Source organism: Gopherus evgoodei, chromosome 4 (assembly GCF_007399415.2).
Source record: "Gopherus evgoodei ecotype Sinaloan lineage chromosome 4, rGopEvg1_v1.p, whole genome shotgun sequence".
Lineage (NCBI taxonomy): Eukaryota > Metazoa > Chordata > Testudines > Testudinidae > Gopherus > Gopherus evgoodei.
Window position 1 is genome coordinate 123230550 of NC_044325.1, and position 21569 is coordinate 123252118.

At 45.1% G+C, this 21569-nt stretch overlaps 1 protein-coding gene across 16 annotated transcripts in view; it reads left to right on the forward strand.

Moving 5' to 3' along the window:
* Positions 1 to 21569, forward strand: part of LOC115650614 (acyl-CoA (8-3)-desaturase-like) — a 95790-nt gene that overhangs the window by 57084 nt on the left and 17137 nt on the right. For 10 of the 16 annotated variants that reach the window (XM_030560824.1, XM_030560826.1, XM_030560822.1 and 7 more), the window contains 2 exons: positions 13695 to 13796; positions 14530 to 15416. In XM_030560824.1, coding sequence (XP_030416684.1) covers positions 13695 to 13794 — 100 coding nt within the window. In that variant the 3' untranslated portion in view covers positions 13795 to 13796; positions 14530 to 15416. The other 6 variants (XR_004000137.1, XR_004000136.1, XR_004000135.1 and 3 more) reach the window with 5 other exon arrangements.

Sequence of the window (21569 nt, forward strand, 5' to 3'; positions counted from 1 at the left end):
TGTCCCATGTTCAAGAAGGATGAATTCAAACTGGAACAGGTCCAGAGACGGGCTACTAGGATGATCCGAGGAATGGAAAACCTGCCTTATGAAAGGAGACTCAAAGAGCTTGGCTTGTTTAGCCTGGCCAAAAGAAGGCTGCGGGGGGATATGCTTGCTCTATATAAATATATCAGGGGGGTTAACGTTAGGGAGGGAGAGGAATTATTTAAGTTTAGTACTAATGTAGGCACGAGGACGAATGGGTATAAACTGGATATTAGGAAGTTTAGACTTGAAATTAGACGAAGGTTTCTAACCATTAGGGGAGTGAAGTTCTGGAACAGCCTTCCGAGGGAAGTAGTGGGGGCAAAAGACTTTCCTGGCTTTAAGAGAAAGCTTGATAAGTATATGGAGGGGATGTTATGATAGGATTGTTAATTTGGGCAATTGATCTTGGATTACCACCAGATAGGTCTGCTCAATGGTCTGCGGGGAGATGTTGGATGGAATGGGAACTGAGTTACTGCAGAGAATTCCTTCTTGGGTGCTGGCTGGTGACTCTTGCCCACATGCTCAGGGTTTAGCTGATCGCCATATTTGGGGTCAGGAAGGAATTTTCCTCCAGGGCGGATTGGCAGGGGCCCTGGAGGTTTTTCGCCTTCCCCTGCAGCGTGGGACACGGGTCGCTTGCTGGTGGTTTCTCTGCAGCTTGAGGTCTTCAAACCAATTTTGAGGATTTCAATAACTCTGTCCTGGGTTAGGGGTTGTTATAAAATTGGATGGGTGGGGTTCTGTGGCCTGCCTTGTGCAGGAGGTCAGACTAGATGATCAGATTGGTCCCTTCTGACCTATGAGTCTATGAGTCTATGAGTCTTATGGGCTGTAGTTTGCCCCCCTCTGGCATAGACCAAACTCTATGTCCCCCAGTCACATGGAATAGCCTGCAATTTCAGCTCACAGCCACTAGAGGCCACTGTGGTGACTGCAGTCCTGCAGCATCTGTCTCACTGCTCTCTCTGCTGGATCTGTGCAGGGGTAGAGCAGTGGGGAGAATCAAGCAAGCAAGAGCAAGTGAAGGGAGGTCCACGGGACCCAGCCACCCCAGACCCTTTCCAGCTTCCTCAAAATTCCCTCCCCAGTCACCCAGTGTTCCCCTACACACGCACCCCTACACCACCCTCAAATTCTCCCCCCACAAGTCTAAGTACACCCTCAGTTTTTCCAAGCCTCCTCCTCCACCAAGCTGCCCCTTGTCAACCTCACAAACCCAGCTTCTCGTAACTGACCCCCAGCTTCCCCCACCACTTCTGTCTACCCAGCCTCCTAGTTTATGTCTAGACAACCCCACAAAATTAGCTTCCCCAGATGTTTTTGAGTACCCATACACCTACCACAGCTGCCAAGTTTTGTGCAGCCCTGTTTGGGCTGCATAATTGTATAATCAGTCTTTTAACAATCTTCCCTCCCAGAGACAGAAAATAACATTTAAAAGGACAGTGTCTTTAAAACATTTCTTTGCCACAGGGCCAGGCTTGTTTGTTTCAGATTTACTTCCATATACATGAAGTATCTGCTGGCCAACAATATGAAAAACCATTCTGGTTCATTCATTCAGATTCCCCCACTCTCTCTCACTGACTCACATTCACACACACACTCACTACAGGCAGTGACTTGCATTTCCTTTCATGGTGTTACTAGTCCCAACTGGATAGTTCTTGGATCACACCAGTTGCAAGCATTTAAACTACAAATAAATAATACCAAACTAGCTAGCCATGCCTTCCACGCTGAAATTTTAACAGCTTCCAGTGACTTTAAAGTACATAACAAGGGTTGTTTTGCACAGTTCTGCATCAGTGATCATTTATTAAAACACCCCTCCATGGAAAACAATGATGGACCACTAGAAGTTTTTATTCTTGTTCTTAATTCAGCTCAAGCCACCATTCAAGCCTTTACCACTCACCTAAATGGCTAAATTCCTGATTAAGGTATGCATGGTACTTTAAACTTAATTCTTTCACTTCTGATACAACCTCAAACTCGAGGCAATGAAATAAATGCCAGACAAACAGAAACTGTTACCCAGCCACCGATAATGAAAACCTGCATGGTGGGTGCAGTACAAGTGGGTGGAGTTGTTGGCAAAAGCTCAACTTCACTGAACAGCGAGAGATTACAGTTGTGTAACCAGCCTTATGGTGAATAAATTTAGCAATGAAATAAAACTGTACTTCAGCCATAAAATCATTGTGCAACAAGAACTACAAAAAATAGCCTCCAAAGCCTCAGGGCTGAAAGCAGGGTGAAACAGAGAATTTATACAGATGTGGAAGTGTAGTCTGAATTTGTCCCTCAGTGAAATAAGGGCTCCACAGTACTGCCCTGTTCAGTGATCCCTAGAACTGAAATTGCTGATAACGAGGTACTAACCCTTGGATCTGCTTTGGGACAGCATTTTCAGTGAAAGAACCTACTCAGCCAGCACAAACAGTGCGATTCCCCCAATAATTGCTGAAATCCATGAGAACTATATTAAGTGGTGGGACCTCAAGACTTTGCAGAGGTTGCAGTAGAGAGGCTGGTGGCAGCAGAAAAAGTGATGGCACAAGCAGCCAATGGCAGTGAAGTGAACGACAGCACAGTGGTCAGCGGCAGAGTGAACGATTGCATGACAATGGACAGTGACGCAGAATAAATGGCCTGGCAGCAGCATCTGAGGCATTGCTTGATGCCTTGCTCCCTTCCCCCCTCCTTCACCTCCTCAATGGGAGGTAAACACACATGAATGTACTTCTGAATTCTGGGTCTTCGCTGGCCAAGGACAGCAAGTGTGAATGGGGTGCAGTGTAGGAGCAGGGAGTGGCATGTTAAAGGAACATTTGTCAGATTTTCACACCACAAGGAGAGAAACTGAGGCAAAGGACACTGCCCAACATACTCTGGGGTAGGTGTTTTACACGTGGTCATATGCTTTTGAATCATGGCTATGGTTTTTTCCCGAATTAAAGTCAGGTTATTTTTCTCTTTTTTATTCAAAGTTTTCTTTGCTATATGGGGACTCAGTGTTTGCAAGAGGAAGTATTCCTTCTTAGAGGTGCCCAGAGGTGGTGGTCAGTTTTCCCAGATAACAGAGTGGAGGCTTGAGCTGGTTCTGTATTGTATTGCTAAGAGGAAACCCTAGATACTGAACCCAGCCCTTCTTGCTGCCAACTGCACCTAGCAGAAGGGCTACATAGAGAAAGGATAGATGACTAGGGACAGGAAAGGGATTAAACATGAGGGTGTTGGGTTTTTTTAACCTATTTGCTCCATTTTTAGTTTGAAACCTTTTCTATTTGATCCCTTCCCCTACTTATTTTGAGCCCACCCCTTTTATTTCCATTTTGACCAACTGTAACTTCCTGCCATGTCCCCGCCTTAATTTTCCCACCCCCTCTTTAGTTTCTTCTCTTCCTGGCCCACAAGACACTGCATCACTAACTACATATCGCAAAAAAGGTGATTAACTAGATAATGAGTTCCATGTAAATGTCAGTAATAAGGCAATTGCAGGGGCAGCAAGTTTGAGAAAATGGCCTCTCCTCCTGTTGGTAAGTCATTGCTCCGACCTCCTGCAGCTACTCTCCTGGCAAAGGAAGGAAGGGAAGATTAGGGTCCTAGGTTCAACCACCTAAGAATACTTAGGGAGTCCAATTTGAGAATTCATGAGATGTAAAGCCATATGGAAGAATTCAATCAACAAAAATTTAGAGGTGGCAGGCAATGAGTCTCCCTCAGCCCCCAGTGCTCATACCTACACCTAACTTTCCCTTACTCTTAACTTTGTGCCTTCCTTAACTCTATCTGCCCCTTAGGGTTAGAACAGCCGTCTAGTCAATCTCTATCCAGCCCCATCCCTCTGTGACTGTTTCTGAATAGTCCATGCTATTTCTTGCATCAGTATTAATTAGATCAGAATCAGCCTGGATAAATCAGAAACAGCACAAAATAGAAAAAATAATCACCAGTGCTTGGTCTCTGATGCAATTACAGATAAAGAAGCCAGGGGAGGAAGGATGGATCTTCCCTCTACCACAATCCAAGAAGTCAGGTCAAGTCAGGGGCTATTACTGACCACACTTTGTTTTAGGTCATGGAGACCCCTTTTAGATTCATTTTGTGCAAGTTGGATGTTGGCTGGACTATTGAAAACTAGGTGAGCTCACTTTGGAAGACACTCCTGGCTGAGGTAAGCTGGGACAGTCCTCTTGTTCTTGTATTATTGAAGAGGATAAACAGGAGCACCCCCTTTACTGTCCATATGCTATACGTTATTTTGCATATCTCTATTATGTTTCCTCTTACTGAACTCCTTTCTCAGCTAAATGGATCCAATCTTTTCATGTCCCCTCATATGGAAATTTCTGCACTCTTCCAAATATTCTCATCCCCTGTTTCTGAACTCCTATTTCTGTTATATCTTTCTTGAGATAGGGTGCCAGAATGGAACACAGTATTCCAGGAAGGGTGAGCCATTGATTTATATAACAACATTATATAAACAGCAAGATTAAAGCAAAATAAAAAGGACTATTCATCTCAATGGAAACCTAAGCTTTGCAAGTGCCAGAGAACGGCTCCCGCACTAGAGCTATAACAAAAACAATGGTTTCTATAATTACAAGTTTCCTAAAAGATGTAAAGCATTTAATATCAAAAGTTCTGATCCAGGGCAGCAGAACAGGGGGGTCAGGAGACCATGCCCCCCATTTTTACTGGCCATAAGGGTGAGTGATGAGGGGGAAGTGGCAGAAAGGAGCAAATGGAGGGTGGGATCTTGAGCGGAAGAGGTGACACAGGAGTGGGGCTTCAGGGGAAGAAGCGGTGTGGGGTGGAGGTTCAGAGGGGGATGGGCAGCATGAAGGTGGGTATTTGGGGAGAAGGGGTGGTGCAGGAACGGGACCTTGTGGGGGGTAGGTTTGCCAACCCTCCAGGATTGCCTTGGAGTCTCTAGGAATTAAAGATTCATCCTTAATTAAAAATTGTCATGTGATGAAACCTTCAGGAATACATCCAAAGTTGGGAATCCTATGGCTAGGCAGCACAATGGGAGCATGGCCATGATTTGGGCATCTGTGGTCCTACTCCCCCACTTTCAGGGCGCTTCTGCCACTCCTGGTTCTGATCAAGATAAGGAAAGACAAGGCCAGGGATATCCTAGTAGTCCTGATGTGGCCAAGACAGACAGACATTCTCTAACCTCATCCAGCTGGCTGTTTGCTCTCTGATCACCTTCCAGACCATCTCTCATCTTTTCTCTCGAGAAGCCAGGCAAATCCTTCCCCCCAGTCTCTATGTTCTGGCTACATGGCTGATCTCTTGAGATCAGAAGGACCGTTTGATGAAATTGGTCTTCAGTAACCACTCATCATAGAATCCAATGTCTGGGTGGTGAAGGAAGAGCTGGAATGCCCAGAGACTACATTTTTTGACTTCTTGTTAACCAATGTAGTGAGACAGAAACTTACTTTTGTTACTGGCTTTGTATAATCTAATGAGAGAATAACCACCAGTTTGGTGTGAGTTTGCCCTAATTCTCAGCAGTTTATCTTGAATCTGGCATCTTCAGCTGTGACTCACTGAGGCATAGTGATAGGAGGGCTTTGACCTTTTAACTTGAGAGGACTAAATCTTTTAGAAAGTCTTTCAAATTGTTTCTCTGTTGTAGACAGATCTAAAGGGTCTGCTGTCTCCAAGCAGAGACACTAGGCAGATATAGGGCTGCATGAATTGTCACTATCAATCTTGGGGTCTCCAACTTCCTTCAGGTGTACAAGTGCACTCAATGAGATCTTTTTACTTGGATAGCCTTTCTGAAAAATGTTCCTGTTACTGAAATGTAAAGGTCCGGGACTTGGACCTCTATACATACCATTTTCGGAACATTATGCAGTAACCCAGATCTCAGCTTCCCATGCTATGTTTGGCTCTGCTGTTTTATCTTCAGTTTTGGACTTGACTCCAAAGCTCCCTCCTCCTTAGTGTGAACTGCTCAATAGTCATCCAGAATGGAGCATCCATAGTGGTACTACTCGAAGAAGAAGAGGTTACTCCCCCTGTACAGTATCTGCAGTTCTTCAAAATGTGTGTCCTTATGGGTGCTCCACTACCCTCCCTCCCTCCTTCCCCTCTGCTCTGGAGTTCTCGGCTATAGAACTTAATGGCAGAGAAGGAACTGAAGGTGGATTTACTATAGCGATGGAAGAACTCCTTCTGTTGCTGTATAAAATCATGTCTACACTACCATTTATGCCAGCAAAGCTTATGTCACTCAGGGGTGTGAAGAAAAACACCCCTCCTGAGTGATATAAGTTTCATCGGTGTGCACGCACTATGTCGGTGGGAAATCCTCTCTCGCCAACATAGGTACTGCCACTCATTGAGGCGGTTTTATTATGTCGACGAGAGAACTCTCTCTTGTCAGCATAGGGCAGCTACACAAGCAATCTTACAGCAGCACAGCTGCATCAGTACAGCTGTGCCACTGTAAACTCACTAGTGCAGACCCAGCATAAATGTCTCTGCTACAGCATTTCTAGAGTACTTATACCCACTGTCTACACTACAAAGTCTCACTGGCATAGTTATGTCAGCTGAGGCGGGGGGTGGGGGGAGAATCACACTCTTTGCCAAAGTAGCTATTCTGGCATTACCCCCAGTGTCGGTGCAACTCAGCAAAGCTAATGTCTTCCAGGGAGGTGGTTTAGCTATGCCTGCAGAAAAACTCCTGCTTGTTTAAGCCATGTTTCTACCAGGGGGCTCAGCAATGCATGTGTGGTGTAGACAAGCCCTGATAACAGTATTTCACAATGCTCTAATAACACTTTCCTTCTGTAACCCTTCCTTGCATTAGGACCGGGGGGTAATCTGGGATATTGATTTCTTCTCTTTGTTATGGAGAGCACTGTTTGCCATTCTAACAGTGAGTGAGACAATAGGTAACTGTAGACATTAGGGAAGGACCAATGGAATTTTAAAACAAAGGGAATACAAATAAACCATCTCCCCTGTGGCTAGAGGTGGGAGCCATTTAAAAATAATAATTAAAAACCTCTTCCTGTTAAAGTGCCAAGTTTTAAAATGGACTAGGGACGTGGGACCTGCTCCCCCAAGGATAATTAATTGATGGTGAGACTAGTGGCCTGGAGGGAACAGAGCACATGTAAGGGAAGGGGCATGACGTAGGCAGCACCTGGGGTATTCAGCATCCAAAGGGCTCCTGAGAGGGTGCGAGCCAATAGACTGCCAGAAGTGTGTATGGGAGGGGAATCGAAGAAGTCAGGTTGTTCTCATGTGGGGATGCTGGTCAAAGTCATTTTGAATTGTAATCCTATCCTCCATAGTGCTAGCAACCCTTCCCAGCTTGGTGTCCTCTGCACATTTTATAAGCAGACTCCACCCCATGATCCAGGTCTCCAAAGAAAATACTGAATCATACCCAGACCCAGGACAGACCCCTGGGGGGGGGGCACACTACAGCTATGCCCCAACTTTTACAGCAAACCATTGGTGATTACTCTGGAATACAGTCTTTCAACCAGTAGGACACCCATCTTTTGGTAACTCCCTCTAGGCCACATTTCTCTAGTTTTCTTATGGGAATGTCATATGGGACTGTGTCAAAAACCTTACTAGAATCAAGCTGCAACATGTCGACACCATCCCCCCATCCTCTAGGCCAGTAACCCTGTCAAAGAAAGGACATTAGGCTGGTTTGGCATGATTTGTTTTGACAAATCCATGTTAGTTATTATTTATAACCCTATTGTCCTCTAGGTGCTTACAGATTTATTGCTTCATAATTTGTTCATCTCTGTTTTTACAGGTAGTGCAGGACAGCCAAAACTTAAGGTTGTAGAATTCGTTGCTGTTCTGTTTTTCATCCCAGTGGAAGGCTTTATTGACAAAACATGGGCAGTCAGGCTTTTTCTTAATCTAATTTGTTCTGGCATGGCATTTGACAGCTGAGATCATGCTGCCAAGAATGTTCTGTTCCCAGAACCTGAGTCAGAATCTGTGTTTATCCAGTTGCATCATCCTTTTTGGAGTTAACTACCAAACTACCAAGGGAGAGAGGTCAATGGCAAAGGGAGTTCTAATAGGGGTAGAACAGGGGAAAGTTTGGCAGGACCAGTGGGTTTTCAGGGCCCTGGGAGAGCTGAACTGAGAGGAATGCAGTAGCCAATTGGCTCTTGGGTGGGCAAGACTGGATGAGGTCACTTTCAATATGGCTAGTGCAGAGAGGGCAGCTAGCTCAGTACCAGCTCAGGAGTGTGACGGCAGCAGAAAGAAGAGTGAAGTTGCTCAGTGCTGAGGCAGCTGGGGATAGCTTCAGAGTCAAGGCCTCCTAAAGTGCATTTGAGGGATACAGTGGAGGAGGCAGGCTCCTGCAGCTCTTCACCAGGGAGGCGATAGGGCTCCGCACGGGCTGGGGGCACCCGCAGCAGGAGCGGTGGCTGGTGATTGACAGGAAGGTCTATTACATCAACCAGTTCTATTGGTGGCACCCAGGCAACGCATGGCTTATCAGTCTCTATGCAGGGCAAGATGCCCCGGTATGAGCCAGGAGGGGGAGTAGGGGACATGTAGCAGAAGGTATCAGTGTGCAGGGCAAGATGCCATGGTAAGAACTGAGAAGAAGGGAAGGATCATGTTGCTTGTCAACTACTATGTGGGACAGGATACCATGGTGAGGCCCAGGAGATTTGTCAAGGTGTGACCTGACCAACCAATCAAGGGCTGGAAAACTGGCTTAAAATGCCAGCTGGGATTTCTTGTGTCATGAATGAATCCAAGGGAAATACTACAGAGATGTTATGGTCAGCTCTATGCCTTCCCCACCCCTTCCCCAGATCTTAGGAGGCTATTTGCAAGTGAATCAAGTGGAATAGGACAGGGCTGGACTGACTGGACTTGAATGACCCCTAATGGTATGTCACATGCCTAGGTACAATCTAGACTAGTGAAGGGTTGTGTCATTGCCTGCCCTGCAACCTTGGGTGCCTCACAATGCTTTGCTGTTGTAGCTCCCCACCTGGGTGGCTCACAAATAGCCTGCCATTGTGCAGGTCACACTGAAATGTCTGTGAATAGCAGCAGTCCTGGTCCAGCAGCCTATCAGCAAGCACCAATCCCACTCTGGCTCCCACCAGCCTTGGTTACTACTTGCAGGGTGACAATAACACACTCCCAGTCCTGGATTTTCCCAAAACTGTGTTCTTTACTGTCCAGTCCTCTCCTGGGTAGTTTGGAGAACAGAGGTCCCTTGCCCCTGTAAGTGGGTCAATATTCAACTTTAACCGGAGTTACCAAACATTTTGGTTTAAAGACAACACTGGAAAACAAGTTTATTAACAATAGAAGATAGGATTTTAAGTGAGTACAAGTATAAAGTATTAAAGTCAGCAATGATTACAAGACAAATACAGATAAAACACTTTCTAATAGCTAAAACTTTACTTTGAACCAAATCTAGCTTGTTAAGTCCTTACCAGGTGTTTCCAGCAACATGACTGACCAAATTCTCAGGTCGGGATTCTCCCCTTTCCCCAAAATCAAAGGGCTGGTTCCCTTGTTGTGAAAGAGAGAGATGGAAAGAAAGATGACTTGGGGTGTTTTTGCCCATCATTTTTATAGTCGAGTCACCCTTTGAAGTGGATTCTTCTGATGATTATCCCTCAAAGCAAAGTTTATTCAAACAGTGAAGAAGGCACTGGTGGTGAAGGTGGCTCCATGCTCTTTCTTCTCACCTCTTCTGTTTGCTGAAATGCAGATTTCCCTGGTCTCCTGCCTTTGCTGTCATGAGGACTCTGTGTACTACGTATGTAAACTGAAGTACACACACACACACGTTTCTTTGTTTAGGACAGATCTGTTTAACAACTTTTTCCCAGAGGCAGGGCTGTGTGATTTTGAACATATACTAATAACATCATAAGGGAGATTTCATAACTTTACATATAATATTGCTACATATATTTCACTATATTATTGACCAGCAGTTTTCAAATAATACCTCACAAGGCATATCTTGTACAAAGATTATTACAGAGTGGGTAGTTCGTGAATACACGATTGCTTCTGGTCACACTGTGGAATGCCTCATTGAGGCTACTGCAGCCAGCCATAATGTAGAGCAGCCTAAAGGAGGTCTAAATTATGTCTGGGACTGGCCTGGCCCTTAACAGTGCAGACGTGCAGGGGAATACAAGGACTTACAGCTCCCTTGTCCTCCACCCCAGCCCAAGCTGCCCTGAGAAGAGCTAAGAACATAAGAACAGCCATATTGGGTCAGACCAATGGTCCATAAAGCCCAGTATCCTGTCTTCCAACAGTGGCCAATGCTGTGTGCTTCAAAGGGAATGAACAGAACAGGGCAATTACTGAGTGGTCCATTCCCTGTCATCCCCTCCCAGCTTCTGGCAATGCAAGGCTACGGACGCTCAGGGCATGGGACTGTGTCCCTGACCAGCATGACTAATAGCCATTGAGGAACCTAAGCTCCATGAATTTATCTAATTCTTTTTTTAACCAGTTATACTTTTGGCCTTCACAACAATCTCTGTCAACTAGCTGCACAGGTCGATTGTGTGTTGTGTCAAGAAATACTTCCTTCTTTTCATTTAAACCTGCTGCCTATTAATTTCATTGGGTGAACCTGGTTCTTGTGTTATGTGAAGGAGTAAATAACACGTCCTCATTCACTTTCTCCACACCAGTTGTGATTTTATAGACTTCTATCATATCCCCGCTTAGTCGTCTCTTTTCCAAGCTGAACAGTCCCAGTCTTTTTAATCTCTCCTCATATGGAAGATGTTCCAAACCCTTCATCATTTATGCTGCCCTTCTCTGTACTTTTTCCAACTCTAATATATCTTTTTTGAGATGGGATGACCAGAACTGCATCCAGTATTCCAGGTGCAGGTGTACCATGGATTTATATAGAGGCGATATGATATTTTCTGTCTTATTATCTATCCCTTTCCTAAGGTTCCTAACATTCCGTTAGCCTTTTTGGCTGCCACTGCACATAGCATAAATGTTTTCAGCTGTGGCACAGCTGTGGTCACAGTTTTTAGGGATTAAGAATAGAGGTGGGTGGGAAACTATTTTTCAGCCTTCTGAAATGAACCGGGCCACACCTGGCTGTTTGGGGAGGCACAGCCTCCACTAACTGGCCCTCCATACAATTTTGGAAACCCGATGTGGCCCTCAGGCCAAAAAGTTTGCCCACTCCTGAGCTAGGCAGATAGGTAGATACCGGGGGGGGAGGGTTCACTTGTAAGGTGCGGAGCTTCCTCATAATTGCACACCTCTCTCACTTCCAAAAGGGGCTCCGTTGTGGCCAGATGTTGGGCAGCAGAGCACACAAACATACACGCCTTTTAGACTTCCTCAGGAAAGAATTTGAATGCACGCTGTTGGGATGTAAGGATCAGGACCCATTCCCTTAACCCATCCTGTGAGCATGTTATTCAGTATGTGTCACTCAATAGGTTGTTTCTGAGAAAACACTAATTTGCAGAGGTGTGAACTGTGGTAAACAGAAATGCTAAAACTTTTGTACTGCAATCTATTTCAAAATATTTCTAAATTGGTCATTGGTACTCTTGTATAGCTGAACTCAGGGGCAGTTCAGTGACATACATTTTATGGGAGTTGAAGCTATAGTTTTTTTCCATGGCTCTGTGAAAAGAAGGTATAACAATTTAAAATTGTTAAAAGAAGCTTTTTCCCCCCCTTTTAAATGGGAGGAAGGCTGCATCTCAGGAACCACTTGCACTAATGACATCAAATTTGCACCACAAAAAATATATGATGTTCAAGACCATCTTGCCATGCACATGGAATTTAGAGCACTTTGAAACTTAAAAGCAGATCCTCCTTGACTAAATGACCCTACTATACATAATAATCTGTGTGAAATACCAGTTTTCAAAACAGTCTCCCCATACATGTGGATTTTAGATTAGTAGCCAATTTTTTAAAGTAAACACAAAGCTCTATACAACCTTAACTGTAGAAGTCACTACTGCTCCGCCATAATACTGCCTGCCCTCAGCAAGATTTCCAAAAGGAAGGTGGAGTACCTGCAGCGCAGGGAGAGCTCTTTCCCAGTGCTGACACCGCGGCCACACTTGCACTTCAAAGTGCTGCCGCAGGAGCGCTCCCGCGGCAGCGCTTTGGAGTTTCGAGTGTAGCCAAGCCCTTTGTTTCTTCCTGAATTTCCTTCAAGTTCTGAGCTAGAGGCTGCTGGCTGGTTCACCCTCTAGTACATTGGAACATCCTTCATGCCCTTTCTCACTGCATCATTGCTGCTAACAGCAGCTCAGGTAAACTGCCCAACCACTGTTGTGAGGGACACATATTATATAGTCCTACTGTAGTCACTTCCTCAGCTGCTGACTCTGCTATGGCCCTTTGCCCTGTTTCATAAGGTGAGCTTCTCCAATGGAGTGTCTGCAGTGTCCAGCAATGATGGTTTATTGGATGGTTCAGGCAAAGTTGTTCAGAACAACTAAAAATACTGTAATACTGCTGGGAACAGAGAGCTCACAGCTTTTTTAATCTGCAGGAGGAACTGTCTTGTAAAAGCTATGGATGTGGGAAACTCATACCTCTTAAGTTGCCACCCTGACTCAGAAAAAGGTTCTGAAGAGAAACAGTGGCTGTAGGGAGCTCAGACCAACTCCAGTCCCTATCTGTCTCAGAACGCACATACAAGAGAAGTACTGCATGAAGTGAACTCAGCCGTCTGTAATGTGCTTTTTGGGTGAGTGTAGCTAGAACTAGCAGCTCACATTTCTCCTATCTATAGTTTACTGGGTCCTCTCCTCTTCCCAGTCTTCTTCCCACACTGGACATGGCATTGCCTGTGTGTAATCTTTTGTGTCTGAACCTAGAGACACTTTACGGGTGGAACTGATTAGGTTCAAGTGTGTTACCTGAACTCCACCTAATCACAAGCTTTCCCCATCTGTAGACATAGAGAACATACTTTTTCTCAACTGAGTTGAGCTGGTTGAGGTCATCCCTCGAATAAATCACTCAAGATTAAATGTGTTACTTTGCATCTACACTCAGAAAAAGGCTGCAGTTAAATTGAGGTTAGCTGACCAATGACAACCTCTTTTCACATGTAGACAAGCCGTGTGTGTCAGCCAAGTCAGGTAGTGCTCTGTACCTTCACCAGGTTGAGGTTAGAGTGCACTGAAAAGAGGAGTCCCCAGGAATTCATGGGTAGAGACAAATGTGTTACTGGTCCTTTCACTGTGCTCTCCCCAATATGGGCTTGGGATGCACTGATAATAAGGTTGGGGTGTTCTTTAGGACTGAGTGTATAGTGGATACAAAAGATGTCACCCATAATAGCAAAGGGCACATTCATCAAGTTAGGTTGTTTAAATGATAGTTCTAGGGACATCTTTTACCCTGCACTGTGAGTGTGGAGGGTAGAAATTGATTCCTGGTATCATCAGGAGGTATTGCCATCCTGTTGGAGCTGGGGTTAATTGACAGAGGCTGGTTTTATAGAGTTTAAAGCGAGAAGTGACCACCACATCATCTAGAACTGATTGTGCAAAGACGACATAGCCCTGCCCTGGCCCTGTTACAGAAGTTCAAGGAACCCTGGCCCTATTTTATCAGTGATGCATTTTCTCTTCCAGTTCCAGGGCTGGTGGTTCCAGCATGATTTGGGGCACCTTTCAGTCTTCACCAAGTCCAAATGGAACCACTTGTGTCATGAGTGTGTGGTGTTCAATCTAAAGGTAAGTGCCTAAGGGTACCCTTTGGAACTTCAGCAGGGTAGGTTAAAAGAGTGAGCCCCTTCTATTCAGAAAGTCTCTCATGGATAGTCTGCCCCATAAATGTAGCAGAGAGGAGAACATGACACAATTCTCAAGGAAAGGGTGAACAAATAATGATAAGGCTCATGCAGGCTCCCACATGCCCCAGCCATGTGAGCTCATGGAAGAAAAACTGCTAGAAGGACCACTCAAAAACTCATCCAACAGGAGTAGATGCAAGGCACCACAGCAGAGACCTTCAGATGCTCTTCCTTTATGTTTATTGGCAGTTCACTTCAGTCTCACTCAGATGGCCCTCCCTGTTCTCCCTCTTCACTCCTTTTTTCTTTCCCTTTTTTTCTTTTATCCCCTTTCTTTCTAAGTCACTTTTCACTTCCTTTGTGCACCTAATTCTCCCCAACAAAACCTCACTCAGAACTCATTTTTATTTATTTATTTTGTGGAACTAATACGTTTGCAGCCATTATATTATTCACTCTGCTTGTATATTAGATTTCTTACTCCCCCATCCCTACCCCTTTGTCTTGTCTATTTAAAATGTAAGCCTTTCAGTGTAGGGACTGTTTGTCCAGTGCTTAGCACAACAGGGGCCTGATCTCAGTTGGGGTTTCTAGGCACTACCAGAGTTCAAATGATAAAATAATAATAAATGATGCCATTTATATTTAGCAGCAGTGTGTTTTGATTCCTGCAGGGATTGTCATCCATGTGGCGGAATTGCCAACATAACCAGCATCACACCAAAACCAACTGCTTCCCGAAGGACCCTGATATTCTACTACATCCCTCCCCTTTTGCCTTGGGAAAGACACTCTCTGTGGAGGTGAGTGTGAGGGAATGGTTTTGAACAAACTTGGTTTCTGAAAGGATATAGTGCTAAAAGACCTAGCAGTCAGGAAGCTGTAGTGTATTGGAAGTAACTTGTCCAGTGTGTGTGATTTTGGAGCTTCTGAGTCACTGCAGGATTGCAGCCATTCTGGAAAAGGGCTGGTGCTGAGACATACTTGCTGCTTGGAACACTAGTGGTTCCCTGGAGAAACAAAGAGTTTCACCTTGTTTGTTCAGTGTGGGTGTATTAATCATTCAGCACGGGGAGTATAGTTTGCAGGGGAAAGTGTCCAGTAGCTTAGTCAGGGCTATGATTATTTTATATAACTTTATGTGATTCAGAAATTCAAAACTGTTCCATAAGAAATCAGTGTTCCCAAGAGCCTGGTTTGGGACAGTAATAGAAATATACCTAACATCCTAGAAATCCTTCTTCATCACTGGTGCATTAAAGGCCAGATTTTGGAAAGTGCTTAGTTTCTACTTAGGTACCAAAATAAGAGGCGTCTCAATCAAACCAGCAAGAACCCAAGCCAACCTGATGAAACCCACTTCGTCCTCATAGCAGTACTCTCAGGTGTCACTCTATACCACTAACCTTCTGAACAACAAACCAAAAACCACACCCAAACCTGAATGATAGTTAGGGACTGGGAGAAGAAAAATCAGTAGGCAAACCGTAAGGAAGAACAGATTTTAAAAGATATTAAATAGCTAGGCTGGTGCAAGTATCAGAGGGGTAGCCGTGTTAGTCTGGATCTGTAAAAGCAGCAAAGAATCCTGTGACACCTTCTAGACTAACAGACGTTTTGGAGCATGAGCTTTCATGAGTGAATACCCACTTCATCAGATGCATGCATTCATGATTTACTGGCATGCATCTGACGAAGTGGGTATTCACTCACGAAAGCTCATGCTCCAAAACGTCTGTTAGTCTATAAGGTGCCACAGGATTCTTTGCTGCTTTAGGCTGGTACAGATCCCCAAACAGAAATTTCACAGACGCGAACCACATTACTATTGTGAAATATGCAAATAACAGGCAGACTTTCACCAAATTCAGAATCAGGAATCACAAACTGAATAGTAAAGTGGGAGGAGCAAAGTAACGTGGAAACCCATGGAAACTGGACTGTCTAGCTAAGGTGACAGACTAAAACAAAGGTATTTTTACTCCACAGAAAGTAAGACAGTTGCTTCCTCAAACTATCAGAGATGCTAAAATATATTTAAAGAAAAAGATTGGTGAGGAAAAAACTGTTCCTCACCCCTGGAGAAAGGAAAGCAGGAGCAGAGACAGCATCACATCATGAAGCAACCTGCCAGTAAATCACGAATGGGGAAACAACAAATGAGCACAGGGACCCCAAACTCACTATCACGCCTTAACCTGGTGAGAAGTTTTAGACCATATCTTCCTCTGAGAGAAATCAGAGGCTTCTAAATCCCTCTTACACTTTGGTAGCATCAGTTTCATTTGTCATGGCAATACAGTTTTTTATTTGATTGAGGAATGGGAGAGTTAGGAGCTGTCTAAAAAGGTGCATCTCAAGGAGGAAATAGAAGTGGGGAAGTGCCTCTGTGGGTGTTTCTCAGGGAAGGATAGGAGATCTCTATAGCCCAGCTGACCTGTTGTGGTCTTCTCACCTTCACGGCTTGGGATGATGAAGAAGAAATTGATACCATCAGCACAAATACTTCATCAGTGAGTATTTCCTCTTTCCTGCACAACCATCAGGCCCTCACCTAGTGTGGTAGGGACACCCTCATTTGTTGTGTAGGCCTCACATTCCAAGCCATGTGTCTGGAGGCAGAGTAGAGAACTCCAGTTGCCTCCCACTACCCCCAAGTCTCTTGGTTCCCTTCCACAACCTTTGGAGAGGCAGGAATTAACCTCAGATAAATGCTGGTTTCTGATTTAATTATCAGTGCATTTATCTGGGCAGGGACAAAACCTGAACTAATAAAAGGGACCATTCAAGGTCCTTGCATGTAATTACATGTACCACCTAGCATAGTACAATATACCGGGTCTCTAACGCTTAAAGATACAGAGCAATACTATCTAACCCAAGCTGCTTAGGCATAGTGTGAGCTTGGAGTCCTGAATCCCAGTTTCTGCTGCATCACCAGGCATCCACCCTTGTGATGCTATGTTGGTCATGGTTCCACTGCAGGGTCTGGCTCACTCTTCTAGCCCAGCTGAAATTGGGGTGTGGCCTCCCCCTGAGCAAATTTCCTAGCTTTGGGTTCAAGCTGCATTTGAGCCTGCTGCCTTCAGCAGCAATAAATGCTCACTGCCCAAGTCTATGGCTCTCTCCCAGCCCTGTTTCCATGCCAGGCAGTTAGACCAGAGCCAACCAGGTGGTTGACAATGAATCCCTTGTCCCTCTTTGGGAAGGGCTGAGTTTCCCCTCTGGAATGGCATTCCCCTCCCCCAGTGAGAGGCAGGATGGCAGCAAGAAGTCAGTGGTGAGGTTTCCTCACAGCCTTTCAACCAAGCAAGCCAGTTCCCGTAAGGGTGGCCTTCAACACAGCTGGCATGTGCATGTGGAATGAGCGAGTTCACACCTAGCAATTGCCACAGCCTCCCAGTTTAATTCCTCCAAGAAAGCAGACAGAGAGGACTTTTCCTCCTAGCCTGGTGGGATATTTAAATACATGAGGAAGAAGATTGTACTGCTGTATAGGATGTACCACATCTACAGGAGCTTCAGATGGGATGTGTGATGTTGCACTCCATATGCTTTATGAAAATATGCTTATGAATTTGAATATGATGTAACTGGAATATGCTTTATGCAAAAGGTTTCTTGTAAGGTGTCATTACAAAGCTTATAATCTACTGAGTGTGTTCATCGTAATTGTTTGCATGTATTATTTCTATGTCTGAAGTTAGGATAATAAGATATAAACTTGTATCACTGATGTAAACATATTAAGTGGAAGCCATTAAGGGTGCTTCAGAATCAATGAACTGTAAATGGCTCAGTTTACTTGAAAATCTTTCTGTATACGTGTGGGCCAGGCCAGGAAGAATGGAGGGTGGGGTCTCACAGGACATGTGATCATGTCACCTGATACTGGAATCCATCTTAATCCCTGTACTTTTCCATTCAGGGAGGGGTGGGGGCCAAGCACAGACAAAGGACTCCCCACCTTGTGCAAAAGCTATGTATAGGGGGTGGAGCAGGACAAAAGGGCTTCCAGTCATGTGAAAACCCCTAGTTACCTCCTGAGATGGCTGCTCGAATTAACAAGGACTGTACCGGGGAAAGGATTGGGCCCAGACTAGGAAGGAGTCTAGTCTGTGAAATAAGCTTAATGGAACATCTCTGAGAGTGAGATATTACCTAATCAGTTTCTTAATGTATTAGGCTTCGACTTGCATGTTTTTGCTTTATTTTGCTTAGTAACTTATTTTGTTCTGTTATTACTTGAAACCACTTAAATCCTACTTTTTATACTTAATAAAATCACTTTTGTTTATTAATGAACCCAGAGTAAGTGATTAATACCTGGGGGAGCAAACAGCTGTGAATATCCCTCTATCAGTGTTATAGGGGACAGACAATTAATGAATTTACCCTGTATAAGCGTTATACAGAGTAAAACGAATTTATTTGGGGTTTGGATCCCATTGGGAGCTGGGTGTCTGGGTGCTGGAGTCAGGTAACCTGCAGAGCTGTTTTTACTTAAAGCCTGCAGCTTTGGGGGCATGGCCCAGAACCTGGATCTGTGTTGAAGCAGGTTAGCATGTCTGGCTCAACAAGGCAGGGTTCTGGGAGTCCCAAGCTGGCAGGAAAAACAGGCTCAGAGGTAATTTCAGCACATCAGGTGACAGTCACAAGGGAGTCTCTGTGACTGAACCCATCACAGGATGTATCTGAAGAAATATGAGCTCGTGCTAAAAGGGCAGAGTCAATATGTTACAAGTACAACAGATAGTGGGGCGAAAGCTGACTGAGAAAAAATGGTGATGGCGTGCCCATGAGATTTGCCAAAATGAGACACCTCTCAAAGTAAATTATGCAGACATTCAAAATATGATCATGTGTGCTGTTGGCTCAACTAGTTTCCTTGAGTTTGGCTCCTTCTCATTGGGGCTTCAATATACCCACAGGCCCTGCAGGGCTCCTTGGTCTTGGCTTCTTCTTGAACAAGGGGGAAAAAGGTGAGATTCCCAAATGCTACCCCACTTGTGGCACCAAAATATAACATCACTCACAGTAAATTATGTCGCTCTGTGACCCTGCCTCTCTTTTCTGACATGAGGAATGTAATAGTTACTGGCCATCTGAGCTGACCCTCAATGAGATGAATGAGGCAGATTGTATATCTCAAAATTATTGCTCCAAGCTCTCTGCTGACTCCGCTCTATGCCAGTTAACCTCCAAAAAGTGAACTGAGTGTTTCTTCACAGCCACAGCAGTTAGATACATGCCTGAGAGAGAAAGATAGCTAGCTAGCTTCAATTCCAGAGAACAAGACAATAGTTTCAGAGAAGTGCCAGTATAGGATATGGGTGCCTATCAGCTGTTTCCAACCTCAGAGTGAAAGGACAGCAAGGGTGAGATGATGATGATGATGATGATGATGATGATGATGATGATGATGATGATGATGATGATGAGAGAAAAGGGGAAGATGAAGTAGGGAGGAAGCTCCCCTATGAGCATGGCTTGGTGTCAAGTAACAGATAGCATCCCCCATTCATTGCAGTATAGAATCATATAAACGTAGGGCTGGAAAGAACCTCAAGAAGTCATCAAATCCAGCCCCCCTGCACTGAAGCAGGGCCAAGTTAAACCTAGACCATCCTGAACATATATGAACACCTACTGAGTTTGTATGAATTGAGCCTCACAACACCCCTTCAAGACAGAGAAATATTATTTATTTCCATTTTACAGATGGGGAATTGAAGCATAGAGAAACTAAATGACTTGCCCAAGAAGTTTGTGGCAGAACCAGAAAGTAAACCCAGATCTCCTGGGTTCCAGTCTAGTACCTTAACCTCAAGACCTTCCTACAGTTACACTGATTCATCCTTTGTTTTTGGTTTTGTGAGTGACTTTGTGATTGGATAATGCCATTAATGCTTTGTGTTCTCCTGGGTCATTCTTCAGTCATAATCATGCTTCTGCTTCCATTCTTCACATTGTATTCACTGTATTTTGCAATTCAATGCAAACTGTGGGTGGTAAGTGTACCCAGCCCTTCACAAAAGCCTTTGCTAATGAGCAGTTGCAGTCTCCTGTCCTTGCTCCTTCCCCTCCCCCAACTAGCGCCTCCTGCATGCTGCTGAACAGCTCATCATGGTGGCCAGGAGATGTTGGAAAGGAGGGAGAGGCGGTGATCATTCCAGCAGGTGGGAGGCTCTGTGGGGGCAGAGGAAGGAACTGATCAGCAGGGCTGTCAGTGGGTGATGAGCTTAAACCAGCAACTCCCAGTAAAAGGCCCTTGTGCCTGCCAAACCCAGTAGCCATCTAGTTAAATGTCTCCTGTATAGTCCAGTTAGTGAATGGTCAGTAGAAGGTCCACACAACACAAGTGAGGACAACAAAGGGAAAACACTATATCAGGTAGTTGATCTTAGTAATTTAGAGCTGGAAGGAGCCTCAAGAGGTCATGAGATCCAGGCCCCTGCACTGAGGCAGGACCAAGTAAACCTAGCCCATCCCTGACAGGTGTTTGTCCAACCTGTTCTTAAAAACCACTGGTGATGGGAATTCCACAACCTTTCTTGGAAGCCTATTGCAGAAATTAAGTATGCTGATAGAAAGTTTTCCCTAATAGCTAACCTAAATCTCCCTTACTGCAGATAAGAACATAAGAACAGCCATACTGGGTCAGACCAAAGGTCCATTTATTATCCCAGTATCCTGTCTTCTGACAGTGGCAAGTGGCATAGTAAAGATGCATGATGAGAAAGAGGAAAGCAGGCTGGAGAAACATAAATGGAGGACAGGGATGTAGGAGGGAAGGGAATGAATGACTCAACAGATAAGAAATGCCCTATTTCCTTTGGGTCATAGTCAAAGCTCCATGTATTCTCTGGCATGTTAGACCTAGGGCCTTGTCTACACTACAGAGTTTTGGTGGGAAAAGCTGCCTTTTGCTGACAAAACCGGAGGAGTACACACTGCAGAGCTACTTTCGGGGGCAAAAGTCTGCTCTTTTACTGACAAAATAAAACCACCTTTCTGAGAGGCATAAAGACGTCTGCAGCAAAGTTCAAGCAACAAAGCATCAGTATAGACACTGCTGTTTGTTTCATCGACAGAACTGGCTTCTGCCAGCATCCCGCAATGCCTGCCCTGACTGCTTTGCTCACTGTTTTGATCTCTGCTGCCCAGCAGGCATGCACCCCTCCCCTTTCAAAGCTCCGGGAAGTATCTGACAGCTGAGTGTGTTGCTCCCTTTGGCGAACAAAGAGCAAATCATTGGAATGCTCCTGTTCTGCCCTGCACTAGACACACAGCAGCAGACAGCCTGCTGCTGTGGGTGGGGCGGGGCGGGGGGAGACTGCTGTGGTGCTTTGACATTGCTCAGCATGGAGAGCTCACAGAGCTGCTCAGGGTGCTACTCCTGGCAGCTGAGGAGGCTGTGGGAAAACTCAGAGGGAATCACAGAACCATAGGCAGGCAGAGCGTGCTGCTTTGGGAGACACTGCTGTGCCAAGCAGAACCAGAGGCAGAGGTGGGGAGAGGAGTCCCCCTCCACTTGCCTCAGGATAGGTTGGTCAGCTTGCTGTCTTCCCCCCCCAACATACACCCCACTCCATTCTCCCCTCCCCCACCCCCCGATGCTTCAGTAGAAAAAGGGGCTGACAATCTACTAGGATGCCCATGGAATGATGGGATTGAGAAACCTTCAGCATGTAACACTGTGGCTTCCCCATGA